This window comes from Somniosus microcephalus, chromosome 22 (genome assembly GCF_052327205.1).
Source record: "Somniosus microcephalus isolate GS21.2 chromosome 22, FLI_Smic_1.0, whole genome shotgun sequence".
NCBI lineage: Eukaryota > Metazoa > Chordata > Chondrichthyes > Squaliformes > Somniosidae > Somniosus > Somniosus microcephalus.
In genome coordinates this window covers 54981053-54997456 of record NC_141008.1, presented here as the reverse complement: position 1 = coordinate 54997456, position 16404 = coordinate 54981053, and the positions used below count along the sequence as shown (strand labels likewise).

The window sequence follows — 16404 nt, the reverse complement described above, 5'->3', positions numbered from 1 at the left end:
GGCCTATACTTTCTGGAGTTTAGAAGAATGAGAGATAATCTAATTGAAACATACAAGATTCTGAGGAGGATTGACAGGGTAGATGCTGAGAGGTTGTTTCCCCTGGCTGGAGAGTCTAGAACTGGGGGCATAGTCTCAGGATAAGGGGTCGGCCATTTAAGACTGAGATAAGGAGGAATTTCTTCACTCCGAGGGTTGTGAATCTTTGGAATTCTCAGCCCCAAAGTGCTGTGGCTGCTCAGTCGTTGAGTATATTCAAGGTTGAGATCGATAGATTTTTGAACTCTAAGGGAATCAAGGGATATGGGGATCGGGCGGGAAAGTGTAGTTGAGGGCGAAGATCAGCTGTGATCTTATTGAATGGCGGAGCAGGCTTGAGCGGCCATATGGCCTACTCCTGCTCCCAATTCTTATGTCCTTATGTAGAGGTTTTGGCAGGGAATTCCGGAGCTCAGGGCCATGACAGCTGAAGGCACGGCAACCAATGGTGGAGCGATTCGAATCGGGGATGCGCATGAGGCCAGAATTGGAGGAGCGCAGAGATCTCGGAGGGTCTTGAGGCTGGAGGGGGTGACAGAGATAGGGAGGGGGCGAGACCATGAAGACGAGACAACACAGGTGATCACTGAATCATGGAATCAAATGAAACACTGGGGCCACTCTACTGGAGCTCTGTTTCCTTACGCATCTTTTCTTGGTTCCAGACCCAGAGCTAGCTTTCAGCTCAAGCCCCAGGACTGACCATCAACCCACTGAAGGACTGAGGGGCCACGGTGAAGGACTGAGGGGCCACGGTGAAGGACTGAGGGGCCACGGTGAAGGACTGAGGGGCCACCGGTGAAGGACTGAGGGGCCACCGGTGAAGGACTGAGGGGCCACCGGTGAAGGACTGAGGGGCCACCGGTGAAGGACTGAGGGGCCACCGGTGAAGGACTGAGGGGCCACCGGTGAAGGACTGAGGGGCCACCGGTGAAGGACTGAGGGGCCACCGGTGAAGGACTGAGGGGCCACGGTGAAGGACTGAGGGGCCACCGTGAAGGATCGAAGGGGGCACCGTGAAGGAACGAAGGGGGCACCGTGAAGGATCGAAGGGGGCACGGTGAAGGATCGGAAGGGCCATGGTGAAGGACTGAGGGGCACCGTGAAGGACTGAGGGGCCACGGTGAAGGACTGAGGGGCCACGGTGAAGGACTGAGGGGGCCACGGTGAAGGACTGAGGGGCCACGGTGAAGGACTGAGGGGCCACGGTGAAGGACTGAGGGGCCACGGTGAAGGACTGAGGGGCCACGGTGAAGGACTGAGGGGCCACGGTGAAGGACTGAGGGGCCACGGTGAAGGACTGAGGGGCCACGGTGAAGGACTGAGGGGCCACGGTGAAGGACTGAGGGGCCACGGTGAAGGACTGAGGGGCCACGGTGAAGGACCACGGTGAAGGATTGAGGGGCCACGGTGAAGGATTGAGGGGCCACGGTGAAGGATTGAAGGGGGCCACGGTGAAGGATTGAAGGGGGCCACGGTGAAGGATTGAGGGGCCACGGTGAAGGATTGAGGGGCCACGGTGAAGGACTGAGGGGCCACGGTGAAGGACTGAGGGGCCACGGTGAAGGACTGAGGGGCCACGGTGAAGGACTGAGGGGCCACGGTGAAGGACTGAGGGGCCACGGTGAAGGACTGAGGGGCCACGGTGAAGGACTGAGGGGCCACGGTGAAGGACTGAGGGGCCACGGTGAAGGACTGAGGGGCCACGGTGAAGGGTTGAAGGGGGCCACGGTGAAGGATTGAGGGGCTACGGTGAAGGATTGAAGGGGGCCACGGTGAAGGATTGAGGGGCCACGGTGAAGGACTGAGGGGCCACGGTGAAGGACTGAGGGGCCACGGTGAAGGACTGAGCGGCCACGGTGAAGGACTGAGCGGCCACGGTGAAGGACAGAGGGGCCACGGTGAAGGACAGAGGGGCCACGGTGAAGGACAGAGGGGTCACGGTGAAGGACTGAGGGGCCACGGTGAAAGATTGAAGGGGGCCACGGTGAAGTACTGAGGGGCCACGGTGAAGGACTGAGGGGCCACTGTGAAGGACTGAGGGGCCACGGTGAAGGACTGAGGGGCCACGGTGAAGGACTGAGGGGCCACGGTGAAGGATTGAAGGGGGCCACGGTGAAGGATTGAGGGGCTACAGTGAAGGATTGAAGGGGGCCACGGTGAAGGATTGAGGGACTACGGTGAAGGACTGAGGGGCCACGGTGAAGGATTGAGGGGCCATGGTGAAGGACTGAGGGACCACGGTGAAGGACTGAGCGGCCACGGTGAAGGATTGAAGGGCCACGGTGAAGGATTGAGGGGCCACGGTGAAGGACTGAGGGGCCATAGTGAAGGATTGAGAGGCCACGGTGAAGGATTGAAGGGCCACGGTGAAGGATTGAGGGGCCACGGTGAAGGACTGAGGGGCCACGGTGAAGGATTGAGGGGCCACGGTGAAGGATTGAGGGGCCACGGTGAAGGACTGAGGGGCCACGGTGAAGGACTGAGGGGCCACGGTGAAGGACTGAGGGGCCACGGTGAAGGACTGAGGGGCCACGGTGAAGGACTGAGGGGCCACGGTGAAGGACTGAGGGGCCACGGTGAAGGATTGAAGGGGCCACGGTGAAGGACTGAGGGGGTGGCCAATGATGTTGGGAGGCACTCCCCTTCCGATAGACCTTTGAAACCCGGTCCATTTGCTTACCCTAGTGATGGAGGGGAAATCCTTCAGCATTTATTATAAAAGTCAGAGTCGGGGGCACAAATCTGTGCCAGCAAGTTCTCTCGAGTAAATCCTTCACCTCCACACTCACTTCCTGCAGAGCCCCGGCACTCGCGAGCCGTGCAGTATTCCACAGCAGCATTGCTTAAAAACCTTGAAACAACATTTAAAGCCAATCTGGATTTTATTTTTTGGAAAGCTTTACTTTCTCTGTAAACGTACTCCCATGGCTGACACCGAGGGACAAACAAGCTTAAAACTGAATTTCGGTCAATGCACAATCCCTGAATATGATCATTTATTTGGCTCCCAGAACAAAATGGAGGATGCACAATAGAAATTTGACCTGTGACCTCTCCGTGGTCGTCCACATTAACCAGAGTTGGGAATGCAATCCCAGCTTTATATCTTCCCCACCCCAGAACAAAATATACTGTACGTTCTACAATACTCAGGTTATAATCACAAGTCCCCCCATCCCCCGCAATCATAGCTTAATCATTCCGAAAAGCAGATCAGACGGCACATGTTTAAGGTAAAGAATACACTCTGGAATTGGTCTGTGCATTTATTTCTGCTCCATGTGTTAAAGGCATAGTGATCCAGGTCTGAGGATTAGATCACAGAGACAGATGGTCCCCCATGTGTTAATAGAACAGTAACCCTTTTATTTGTCCCATTTAAACTGCAGCCGTAATGTAAAATATCGGTTCTCTAGCTAAAAAGGGAATGGGGGGAGGGAGGTAAGGAGAAAAGTCTATTATTTTTTTAGGGGAAATCAGGGCAACAATGGAATGTAACTTGGCGAAGCAACATCAACTTAAACCATCTGGTAGTCTCATAGGTTCGGGTAATGAATGCATTCAGTGCCCAGGGCACGAGAGAGAGAGAGGAGGACATTCTCTGGTTCAATTCCCTCTCTGTGCTAAGTCAGTTCTCCGCTAAGGCGGGAGTTATTTATTACACAGAATGTACAGCACAGAAACAGGCCATTCGGCCCAACTGGTCTGTGCCGGTGTTTATGCTCCACATGAGCCTCCTTACTTCATCTCACCCCGTCAGTATAACCTTCTATTCCTTTCTCCCTCATGTGTTTATCTAGCTTTCCCCTTAAATGCACCTATACTATTCACCTCAACCACTCCCTGTGGTAGTAAGTTGCACATTCTCACCACTCTCTGGGCAAAGAAGTTCTTCCTGAATTCCTTATTGGATTTATCGTCTGGGGGCGAGCGCAGTGTTACAGTTGGCTGGAGCAGTCTTGCCTTGGGCTAGGGCAAGGAGAGAGGTGAGTTTCCAACCACTATCCCATCCCAGCTGCCACAAAATGCACCTATGTGGCCATTGGAGGGGGAGCGGTTCTGGTTCAGAGGGGATGTCCTCCTCCACCCCCCACCACACACACAGTTGAATAGTCGGTCAATTTTATCGGTACCTTTTATGCCCAGTTCGCACCTGGAGATGGGCATTTAAAGCAGCTTCCACGTACATGCACGGGATGGGTCCACACCCCCTCCCCCAAACACACGAACACGAGGGCAGGCTCCACGTGCACAGTGTTAATGTTAAAGTGGGCATCTACTGTGCAACTTTACGCGCAACAAACTTACAAAGTAGCCGACCCTGTAATGAGTCTGTCTAGACGGGTAGTCACTCTACCACTGCTTAAGCACACAGATAAAGAATGGCCACTAAAGTCTCTTTGTTTTGCTTGTTATTCACCGACACACATAGGGACAGGGGGAGGCCATTCAGCCCCTCGAACCTGTTCCGCCATTCAATGAGATCATGGCTGATCTGTATCTTAACTCCATCCACCCACCTTGGCTCCAATGTTCCCTCTTATTTGTTTTGGGTGCGCGGCCCCTTTAAGGGGCTGAGTGGCTCTTTCACAGTTTCGTGCATGCGTGAAACATTGAAAGAGCTGGTCGCGCAGCTTATCGGGAACGTTGCCTGGCTCCATATCCTTTTATATCCCTGTCTAGCAAAAATCTTATCGATCTTAGATTTAAAGTGATCACTTGATCCCCAGCATCTACTGCTTTTTGTGGGGGGGAGGGGGGGAGTTCCACACTTCTACCACCCGTTGTGCAAACCTGCTGGATTTGTTTTTTTCGTAAGCAGGTGTTGAGGGTGACCTGTTTATTCATTGGGTCTTCCTAACTTCCAGCGGTCTTTTTGGGGGTTCGTACGTTTTCATCAGCTGTGCGGTTTCATGGTGACGTCACGGCACAGTTGTCCTTCTGCACAAATTTTCCCCGTTATCTTTACGGAGACTTCAAGGCGCAGGTACACGCGCTGGTCACAGTATCTGCCGCCAGCCCTGTGCATGCACAGTGCCGCTGGGTCACGGGAAGGCCAGCTACACGTTACAAAATCAATGGGAAAGAGTGGCTCACTCGCCACAGACTGTAATGTCAAAGCAGCTTTAGGTGAGGTGGAAGTGTGCCGCAGGGCAGATAACTTGGATAGGGGAGGGAGAGAAAGAGAGAAAGGCAAGTGAAGGGAGAGAAAGAGACGGAGAGAGACCGAGAGAGAGAGGCACACACACACAGACCAAGAGAGAGAGAGACACACAAACACCAAACATGATAGAAAAAGAGGAAGACAAGTAGAGAGAAAGCGTGACACCGAGAGAGAGGGACACACACACAAAGGAGAAATCAGAAGGAAAAAAAAAGACGTCATAGATAAACTTTCAGAGAAGGGGCAGGTTCTCTGACAAGAGCGTGTTACCAAGGCCCAGACACTTACCAAACGAAAACAAAATCACCTTTGGCTACAATCAAAATGGCTCTGAGGAGGCAAAGTCTTCAGGCACGTTAGCCCGGGATCAGCCTTTTAAAATGATGTAACATCTGCATTCAAAAATGACTTGAATGATGCCACAGCAAACTGAAGAAAACTACTTCAGTGGAAGCCATTTTGTTTGCTGAGGGCCAAAAAAACACAGGAAATAAATCACAGCTGTTTTCAATGCGACTGCTGCCATGTTTATTAGACTTACTTGCAATAATTTAAAACATTATAACAGGACCAGATTACATAAAAAGGGGGGGATATAAAAAGGGTTTGGTGTAAAATCCAGCCTATATCGACCAATTGATGGGAGACACTTCAGAAGTACATGAACCTAGTGTGTTGGGCATATCTTGGATAAAGCAGCTTGTGCTGGTTTTAAGAGCGGCCCCCGGAACTCTCAGCGCCATCGAAAGCAGGTGGTGTTCCCGGCGAGAGACCCGCGTCCTGCTTTTGAAAAAACGCAAGACCCTCAAGATGGAAGGGACCAGGCCCCGAGCGGAATTTCGGTCGGTTTGTCGGAGACGACAGCAGCCTGCTGGTACTTCTAGTGGAACAAAAGTCAAGCTACCAATTGGACTCATCGCAACAGGGTCATCTTAGATGGCCAGCCAAAGCAGAGGCGGTAGACGCCTGCAGTCTCCTACGCAGATGTGCTTATGACCGTAATGTTAGAATGAATAGAAATTCACTAGTTAGAAAGACCTTTTTTTTTTTTTAATTGTTTTTTTTGTTTAAATAGAAGTTTGAACGGAAATCAGGTAAGAGTATTAAATATTTTTTTTTTTGCGCATCTTCAGATGGGCTCTGGTTTTAGCTTTTCTTTCAGGAACGCCATCACAAACTCTTCCACGATCGCTGGCGTGATTTCCTCGACATCTTTCACATACTTGGCTCTCTGTGACATGTCTAGAATGGTAAGTAACGGAGCAGACTCTGGCAGGTTCGTGAAATCCCGTAGCGATTCCGTCATGTCGTCCTGCAACAGATGAAGAGCATGTTAACGACTGGAGCAGTACGGATCAAATCAGCTCGTGAGGCTTTGACCTGGAATCTGATTGGCTTTGAAAATTCTGCTGGAACAGTAACTTGCATTTATATAGCACCCAAGGAGCGTTAACAAACAAAAATGTGAACCGCACATTGCATTGTGTTTTAAGATTCTCCATTGTAGTCGTTTATTTTTTTAATTGAGAAACATAGGCCCATAGTGCCAGAGATCACCTTAGTTGATATGAGTATGAGAAGACAACAACAACAACTTGTATTTATATAGCGCCTTTAACATAGTAAAACGTCCCAAGGCGCTGCACGGGAGTATTTTAAGACAAAAAATTTGACACCGATCCACATAAGGAGAAATTAGGGCAGGTGACCAAAAGCTTGGTCAAAGAGGTAGGTTTTAAGGAGCGTCTTAAAGGAGGAGAGGTAGCGAGGCGGAGAGGTTTCGGGAGGGAATTCCAGAGCTTGGGACCCAGGCAGCTGCAGGCACGGCCGCCAATGATGGAGCGATTAAAATCGGGGATGCTCAAGAGGCCAGAATTTGGGGGGGGGGGGGGGGGGGGGGGTGTGGGAGAGACGAGATCTGAATAAACAAAAACAAAAAATCCTCCAGGGATCCACACAGATCAGGGATCAGGAAGCTGCCAGGATTTTCCCTAATCTGCACTGAATTAACTCAATTCAACCAGGGCGTGGGGAAATCAGGCGAGCTTTCTTCTCCGGGTCGCTATCCTGCAACACTGCTGAAAATGTGCAAAAGCGTTGGGCAGGGCCCGTGATCGATTAGCCAGCCGGTGTGCCTACTGTCTGGGCAAAGAATGCCCTCGAGCATCCCTGACTATAATCGCTCAACCATTGGCGGCCGTGCCTTCAGCTGCCTAGGCCCGAAGCTCTGGAACTCCCTCCCTAAGCCTCTCCGCCTCGCTACCTTTCCCTTCACCTTTTAGACGCTCCTTAAAACCTTCCTCTTTGACCAAGCTTTTGGTCACCTGTCCTAATTTCTTCCTATGTGGCTCGGTGCCAAATCTGTGTCTTATAACACTCCTTGCGAAGCACCTTGGGACGTTTTACTACGTTAATGGCGCTATATAAATACAAGTTGTTGCTTTTGTTGTGGAATGCCCACTTGGGTAAGGTAGCAAAGGGCTTACCTCTCCCGTGACGCCAGCACAAGTCAAAGTGCCGAGCTGTCGGGAGAAAGTAAGAAGTCCATCCCAGGGGAACGGAACCACAAGCTCCAATGTGTCGTAGCGCTGTGACAGAACACAGGTTCCCTATACAGGAAAGTCACAATGGTGGGGGAAGGGCGGAGACAGAGGGACGGTGCTGGTACTGCGCCGAGTGTCTCATGTATGCAGTGAAGGGTAGATGCCCCCCCACCCCCACCCCACTTTACAGAGAAAAAAACCAAGGGCAGGTTAACCTGGGCCGCTTGTACGCATCTTCCAACACCTGGCTTTTTTTTAATTTGCTCATGGGGTGTGGGCGTCGCTGGCAAGGCCAGCATTTATTGCCCATCCCTAATTGCCCTGGAGAAGGTGGTGGTGAGCCACCTTCATGAACCGCTGCATGTTTCTTTGTAGCGGTTTGGTACAACTGAGTGGCTTGCTGGGCCATTTCAGAGGATGGTTAAGAGTCAACCACATTGCTGTGGGTCTGGAGTCATATATAGGCCAGACCGGGTAAGGACGGCAGATTTCCTTCCCTAAAGGACATTAGAAAACATAGAAAAATCGGAGCAGGAGTAGGCCATTCGGTCCTTTGAGCCTGCTCCGCCATTCAATGAGATCATGGCTGATCTTCTGCCTCAACTCCATTCACCGGCCCTATCGCCATATCCCTTGATGCCCTTACTAGTCAGCAATCTATCGATCTCGGTTTTGAATATACTCAACAACTGAGCCCCCATAGCCCTCTGGGGTAGAGAATTCCAAAGATTCACCACCATCTGTGTGAAGAAATTTCTTCTCATCTTAGTCCTGAATGGCCTAACCTTTATCCTGAGGCTGTGGCCCCTGGTTCGAGACTCCCCAGCCGAGGAAAACTTTCTTCCAGCATCCACCCCATCAAGCCCTGTAATAATTTTGTATGCTTCAATGAGATCCCCTCTCATTCTTCTGAATTCAAGAGAATACAGGCCTAGTTTACTCAATCTCTTCTCATACGACAGTCCCGCCATCCCAGGAATCAATCTTCTATCTCAATATCATATTCCTGCTTTCTCCCCAGACCCCTTGAAGCCTTTTGCGTCTAGAAATCTATCTCCTTCTTAAATATATTCAGTGACTTCATCGCCACATGAGTGAACCAGTTGGGCTTTTACGACAATCCGGCAGTTCCATGGTCACCATTACTGATGCTAGCTTTTTAATTCCAGATTTATTTAATTAACTGAATTTAAATTCCCCCCAGCTGCCGTGGTGGGATTTGAACTCACGTCTCTGGATCATTAGTCCAGGCCTCTGGATCACTAGTCCAGTAACATAACCACTATGTAGAACAACAGTGGCACAGGGCTTGCAGCAGGGGCTGTATGGGTTCAGGAATCAGTCCAAGGCAGAGTGGAAAATAAATGTCTGCATGTGAGAATGTTTAACATTGAATACTTTAGTTGGCAGAAACCTACAGCATTCTGATTCACATCACAATTCACTTATGCAATGTAAAATAACCTCAAACCCATTTCCTAATTCTTTGACATTATATCTCTATTGGATGGAACATTTCCCAGTAATCAACATCAGATTATTTTTTCAATAAAGCAGCAGTAATAACATTCGCAGTCATTAATCCTCCTGTGCGAGCCTTGGGTCAGCCTTCAGGAGGGAACTGGCTGAGAAAATGGGCAAGAGCAAGAGAGAGCGACAGTCAGCAGGCAACATGAGACTACAAGTCCGACCCTGCCAGCACTCCCTTCAGCCAGTGTCTCAGTGGGTAGCACCCTCGCCTCTGAGTCAGAAGGTTGTGGGTTCAGGCCCCACTCCAGAGACTTGAGCATAAAAATCTAGGCTGGCACTCCCGGTGCAGTACTGAGGGAGTGCTGCACTGTCGGAGGTGCCATCTTTCCGATGAGCCTTTAAAGGCATGCCAACGCCTGTTCTTCCTCAGGAGACTGAAGAAATTTGGAATGGCCCCCCAGATTCTCACCAACTTCTACCGGTGCACCAGAGAGTATCCTGTCCGGCTGCATCACTACCTGGTATGGCAACTGCACCGCCATAGACCGCAAGGCTCTACAGATGGTGGTGAAAGCTGCACAACATACTATAGGAATTAAACTACCTGCTGTGCAGGATATCTACCCCGAGAGGTGCCGGGGGAAGACCCTGAGAATCATCAAAGACGCGAGCCACCCCAGCCACAACCTCTTCGCCCTGCTCCCGTCCGGTAAGAGATATCGAAGCATACGGTCTCGTACCAGCAGGTTTCGAAACAGCTTCTACCCCCAGGCCATAAGACTCGTGAACGAATAATTTATTATTTATTACTGTTGTTTTATTTATTATTACTGTATTTCTATTAGTATTTTTATCATTGCTATGCCATATTTATTCCAACGTTGGGAGGACTCGTAAAAATCAACATTTCGTTGTGCAGTACACACGTTTGCTGCATATATGACAAATAAAATTGAATTGAAATGTTGCCAGGACTGGAGAATTTTAGCTATGAGGAAAGATTGGATATGCTGGGGTTGTTTTCTTTGGAACAGAGGAGGCTGGGGGGATTGAGGTGTATAAAATGATGAGGGGCCTGGATAGAGTGGATAGGAAGGACCTATTTCCCTTAGCAGAGAGGTCAATAACCAGGTAACATAGATTTAAAGTAATTGGTGGAAGGATTAGAGGGGAGTTGAGGAGAACCTTTTTCACCCAGAGGGTGGTGGGGATCTGGAACTCACTGCCTGAAAGGGTGGTAGAGGCAGAAACCTTCATCACATTTAAAAAGTACTTGGATATGCACTTGAAGTGCCGTAAACTGCAAGGCTACAGACCAAGAGCTGGAAAGTGGGATTAGACTGGATAACTCTTTGTCGGCCGGTACAGGCACAATGGGTCCAATGGCCTCCTTCAGTGCCATAGATTTCTGTGATTCTATGAAAATGAGGCACCGTCTTTCAGATGAGACGTTAAAGCGAGGCCCCGTCTGCTCTCTCAGGAGGACGTAAGAGATCCCATGGCACTATTTCGAAGAAGAGCAGGGGAGTTCTCCCGGGTGTCCTGGGGCCAATATTTCTCCCTCAATCAACATCACTAAAACAGATTATCTGGTCATTATCACATTGCGGTTTGTGGCTGCCGCATTTCGTGAATCATAGAATCTTACAGCACAGGAGGCGGCCATTCAGCCCATCGAGTCCGTGCCGGCTCTCTGCAGAGCAATCCAATCAGTCCTATTCCTCCGCTCTATCCCCTGCAAGTTTATTTCCCTCAAGTGCCTATCCAGTCTCCCCTTGAAAACATTGAGTGTCTCCACTTCCACCACTTCCGTCGGCAGCAAATTCCAGGTCCTCACCACTCGCTGCGTGAAAAAGGTTTTCCTCACATTCCCCCTGTATCTCTTGCCCAAAACCTTAAATCTGTGTCCCTTAGACCTTGTACCATCAACTAGTGGGAACAACCTTTCCCCGTCTAGCCTATCCAAACCGGTCATAATCTTGTACACCTCTATCAAATCACCCCTCAACCTCCTTTGCTCTAATGAAAACAAATCCAGCTTCTCCAACCTGTCCTTGTAGCTAAGAACCCCCCTCCCCGGAACCATTCTGGTAAATCTCCTCTGCACCCTCTCAAGGGCCTTCACATCCTTCCTAAAGTGTGGTGACCAGAACTGGATGCAATACTCCAGTTGTGGCCTAACCAGCACTTTATAAAGATTCAGGATAACTTCTCTACTTTTGTACTCAATACCTCTATTTCTGAAGCCCAAGGTCCCATATGCTTTGTTAGTCACTCTCTCAATATGTCCTGCCACCTTCAGGGACCTATGCACATTAACTCCCAGGTCCCTCTGTCCCTGCACACTCTTTAAAACTGTGCCATTAAGTCTATATCGCCTCTCCCTGTTCCTTCTGCCAAAATGCATCACCTCACACTTCTCTGTATTAAATTCTATCTGCCACTTGTCTGCCCATTCTGCTAGACTTTCTATGTCCTGTTGCATTGATTGGTATCATCCTCACTGTTTGCCACACCCCCAATTTGGTGTCATTGGCAAATTTAGAAATTCTACATTGTATTCCAATATCCAGGTCATTTATATATATCAAAAAAAGCAGTGGCCCCAGCACTGACCCTTGGGGAACACCACCGTCTACCATCCTCCAGTCTGAAAAAGAGTCATTTACCACAACTTGCTGTTTTCTGTCCTTAAGCCAATTCCTTATCCAAGCTGCCATTGACCCACCTATTCCATAAGCCTCAATTTTGTTAACCAGCCTTCTATGTGGCACTTTGTCAAACGCCTTTCAAAAATCCATGTGGACAATATCCATTGCATTCCCTTCATCAATCCTCCCCGTTACTTCATCAAAAAATTCAATTAGATTAGTCAAACACGATCTGCCTTTTACAAATCCGTGTTGGCTCTCCTTAAATTAGCTTAAACCTCTCCAAGTGCCCGTTAATTTTTTCCTTGATTATTGTTTCTAAAACTTTACCCACCACTGATGTTAAACTGACCGGCCTGTAGTTACTAGGATTGTCCTTACACCCTTTCTTGAACCATGATGTCACATTGCCACTTTCCAATCCTCAGGCACCTCCCCCGCATCTAGGGAAGAATGTAAAATTATGGCAAGCCCTTCCGCTATCTCCTCCCCCAATTCCCTTAGCAACCTGAGATGCAAGCCATCTGGACCAGGCGACTTATCCACTCTAAGACTACCCAGCCTTTCTATCAATTTTCACCCCTTTCCATTGCTGCTACCTTTTCCACTGCTAACGATATTTTGTCAGAATCCACCTCTTCAGTAAACACCAATACAAAGTACTCATTGAGTATTCTAGCCTTGCCCTGCGCCTCTAAGCATATATCGCCTTCTTTGTCTCTAATAGGCCCCACCCCGCCTCTTACTACCCGCTTACTGTTTACATGCCGGTAGAAGATTTTTGGGTTCCCTTTTATGTTAACCGTCATTCTACTCTCATATTCTCTCTTTGCCAATCTTATTCTCATCTTCACTTCCCCTCTCAACTTATTGGTTCTCCCTTGAAGAATTCACCTGACATGCATCATACACCCTCTTTTTTTGTTTTATCATCATCTCCATCGTCATCCAAGGAGCCCTTGTTCTGGTTCCCTTACCCTTCCCTCTTGTTGGAATGTACCTAGCCTGTACTTGGAACATCTCCTCCTTAAAAATCACCTCCTTAAAGGTGGAGTCTGGGAAAACACAGACAGTACACCTGTGCACACAGACGGCCCTTCTGAGGCTGAGGTTAAGGTTGGTCACCAAGGAAATTTGAAAAAGTAGAAGAGGGTGAAGGGCCTACAATCAGAAGTGATCTTTTCTATACCTGACCTGGGAGCACTTGATGCCGTCACTGGGTCAAAAGCTAGAAAAAAAACCATTCTGCTAAGGGAGTCATCTATCATCTTGACGAGACCAGATTGGCACAAAGGAAAACAATCTCATTTACAAGACAAGGTGCCCAGAGGAGTTCAGGCAACGTATTAATTTACCGCGGCTTTGGTAATCCACACCAGCAATAAGAGCAGAGAATAAAGCCGCAATACCGCATAAAAATCAGACCATGACTTTCCAACTACAGACAAAGGTTGATGCTAACAATCAGCAATTAGCAGCGGCTCAGGACTGAGTGGAATCCAGCGTAGCCCGCAGTGGCTGTCACTTGCTATAGGCATCACACTTCCAGCTCATTTCCTCCCCCGCTCTTTGTTCCCTGCGTTTCCAACAGTCTCTGAGTTCGGGACACGTCAACCTGGCTAGTGTCAGACGAGCGTAATGAATGTGGAGGATGGGTCCCCGAGGGGGAAGGCCTAGGGTCTTGGCTAAGCCGCTTCAGACGCTCTGCAGAACGGCCGTGTGCGTTAACTTCATACCAGCAGCCAGAACCACAGCAGCTTCCAAACTAATGAAGTTCCGCTCGACCGGAATCATCGAGTGCATTCCCTTTCTACGTACAATGAAGTTATTTTTTGAACCGCCCCATTATAAAGACTGCAATTTTAAGGCTCCTCTGATGCCTCCATGGGCAAAATGTACCATCAGGTGTACTGAGACAAACCAGGACGGTGGCAGCTTCAATCCATGGTCTGTGTTGTTAGCCGAGACAATGGTAGGAGGCCGCAACTAACCTCAGGTGTCAGCCGTGGGCTCAGTGGGTAGCGCTCTCGCCTCTGAGTCAGAAGGTCGTGGGTTCAAATCCCACTCCAGAGATTTAAGCACAAAAATCTAGGCTGACACTCCAGTGCAGTACTGAAGGAGCGTTGCACTGTCGGAGGTGCCGTCTTTTGGATGATACATTAGACTGAGGCACCGTCTGCTCTCTCAGTGAACGTAAAAGATCCCGTGGCACTATTTGGAAGAGGAGCAGGGGAGTTCTCCCCGGTGTCCTGGGGCCAACATTTATCCCTCAATCAACAACAATAAACAAATTATCTGGTCATTATCACATTGCTGTTTGTGGGAGCTTGCTGTGCGCAAATTGGCTGCCGCGTTTCCTACATTACAACAGTGACTACACTCCAAAAAATACTCCATTGGCTGTAAAGTGCTTTGGACTTCCTGAGATCGTGAAAGTCGCTATATAAATGCAACTTCTTGCTTCATCTTTCTATGTCTTGGTGACGTTCACAAACCTCGCTAAGCAGTGCCCTCACGGTTCATGGTGTTACGTGCACTGCTCGATTATGACCCACCGGCTATCTGTTACTCACACACAAACAGCCTAGTGGGAAGCCCCTCAATGTATCTTGAAATATCCGAGTCTAATCCTGCACTATGGCACTTGGCAGACACCGACTCGCCCACACACTCAAAACCACACAGTTCCAACCACTACAAGCTCAACAGAATACAAACGAAAAACAGTTGTGTGAAGATTGTAATAAATTTTATGGCCGTGATTCAAGGAACAGTGTCAGCCGTGGCTCAGTGGGTGGCATTCTCGCCTCCGAGACAGAAGGTCGTGGGTTCAAGTCCCACCCCAGAGACTTGAGCACAAAAATCTAGGCTGTCACTCCAGTGTTTGGATTAGAAATTCTACACAAATTAAGAGAGTGGGACGTGGTCTTTCCATTGAACTCGGTGCTTGGGTTGGATTTCAGGAATCCACAGTATTGGTGCCTCTGAAGATTCATCTAAGGTAATCATAGAAACAGGAGGAGGCCATTCAACCCCTCGAGCCTGTTCCGCCATTCAATGAGATCATGGCTGATCTGTGACCTAACTCCATATAACCGCCTTTGTCTCATATCTATCCCTTAATACCTTTGGTTAACAGAAATCTATCAATTTCAGATTTAAAATGAACAATTGATGAAGCATCAATTGCCGTTTGCAGAAGAGAGTTCCAAACTTCTAACACCCTTTGTGTGTAGGAGTGTTTCTTAACTTCACTCCTGAAAGGCCTGGCTCTAATTTTTAGGCTATGCCCTCTAGTCCTCGACTCCCCAACCAGCAGAAATAGTTTCTCTCTACCTATCCTTAATATCTGGAAAACTTCGATCAGATCACCCCTTAACCTTCTAAATTCCAGGGAATACAACCCTAATTTGTGTAAACTCTCCTCGTAACTTAACCCCTGAAGACTGGTTAAATCGAAGGCTATATTCCTTTAGACATTTTCCTCTTTTAGATTTCCCACCATTGTCACACTTCACCTTTCATCCAGGAGGTGGGAAGTATGGGTTAACATTCAAAATATAGTACAATGCTAGTGGTAGGGTACTAGAAGGATGATCTTTGGTGGGCCGAATGGCCTTTTCTCATCCTCGACTCTTCTTATGTTAGTCGTGGCTCAGTGGTCACACTCTCGCCTCCGAGTTTAAAGCTCGTGAGTTCAAGTCCCACTCCAGAGACTTGAGCACATAATCACACTTTAGTGCAGTACCGAGGGAGGGCTGCACTGTCTGAGGTGCCGTCTTTCGAATAAGACGTTAGACCAAGGCCCCATGTGCCCTCTCAAGTGGATGTAGAAGAGCCCATGGCACTATTCAAAAAAGAGCAGGGGAGTTCTCTCAGTGTCCTGGCCAACATTTATCCCTCAACTAACAAAACAGATCTGATCATTTATCTCATTACAGTTTCTGGGACCTTGCTGTGCATAAATTGTCTGTCACAATTCCCTACATTACAACAGTGACTAGACTTAGCTGTAGCTCAGTGGGTAGCACCCTCTCCCGAGAGTCAGAAGGTTGTGGGGTTCAAGTCCCACTCCAGAGATTTGAACACAAAAATCTAGGCTGACACTCCAGTGCCGTGCTGAGGGAGCGCTGCACTGTCGGAGGTGCCGTCTTTCGGATGCGACGTTAAACCGGGGCCCCGTCTGCTCTCTTGGGTGGACATAAACGATCCCGTGGGCACTATTTCTGAAGAAGAGCAGCAGAGTTATCCCCGGTGTCCTGGCCAATATTTATCCCTCAATCAATATCTAAAAAACCCAGATTATCTGGTCATTATCACATTCAAAAAGTCCTTCATTGGCGGCAAAGTGCTTTGGGACCTCCGATGGTCGAAAAAGGCACTGTATAAATGCAAGCCCATGGAATAAAAGGGACAGTGGCAGCATGGATACGGAATTGGCTATGTGACAGGAAACAGGGAGTAGTGGTGAACGGTTGTTTTTCTGACTGGAGGAAGGTATACAGTGGGGTTCCCCAGGGGTCGGTTCTAGGAT

The 16404-nt window shown here is 49.0% G+C and overlaps 1 protein-coding gene across 5 annotated transcripts in view; it reads right to left on the bottom strand.

Annotated features, from left to right (window-relative positions):
* Positions 1-5720: 5720 nt before the first annotated feature.
* nxn (nucleoredoxin) overlaps positions 5721-16404 on the bottom strand; it is a 286408-nt gene continuing 275724 nt past the window's right edge. For all 5 annotated transcript variants that reach the window (XM_085964782.1, XM_085964781.1, XM_085964783.1 and 2 more), the window contains one exon: positions 5721-6518. In XM_085964782.1, coding sequence (XP_085820908.1) covers positions 6336-6518 — 183 coding nt within the window. In that variant the 3' untranslated portion in view covers positions 5721-6335. The remainder of the gene's footprint in view (positions 6519-16404) is intronic.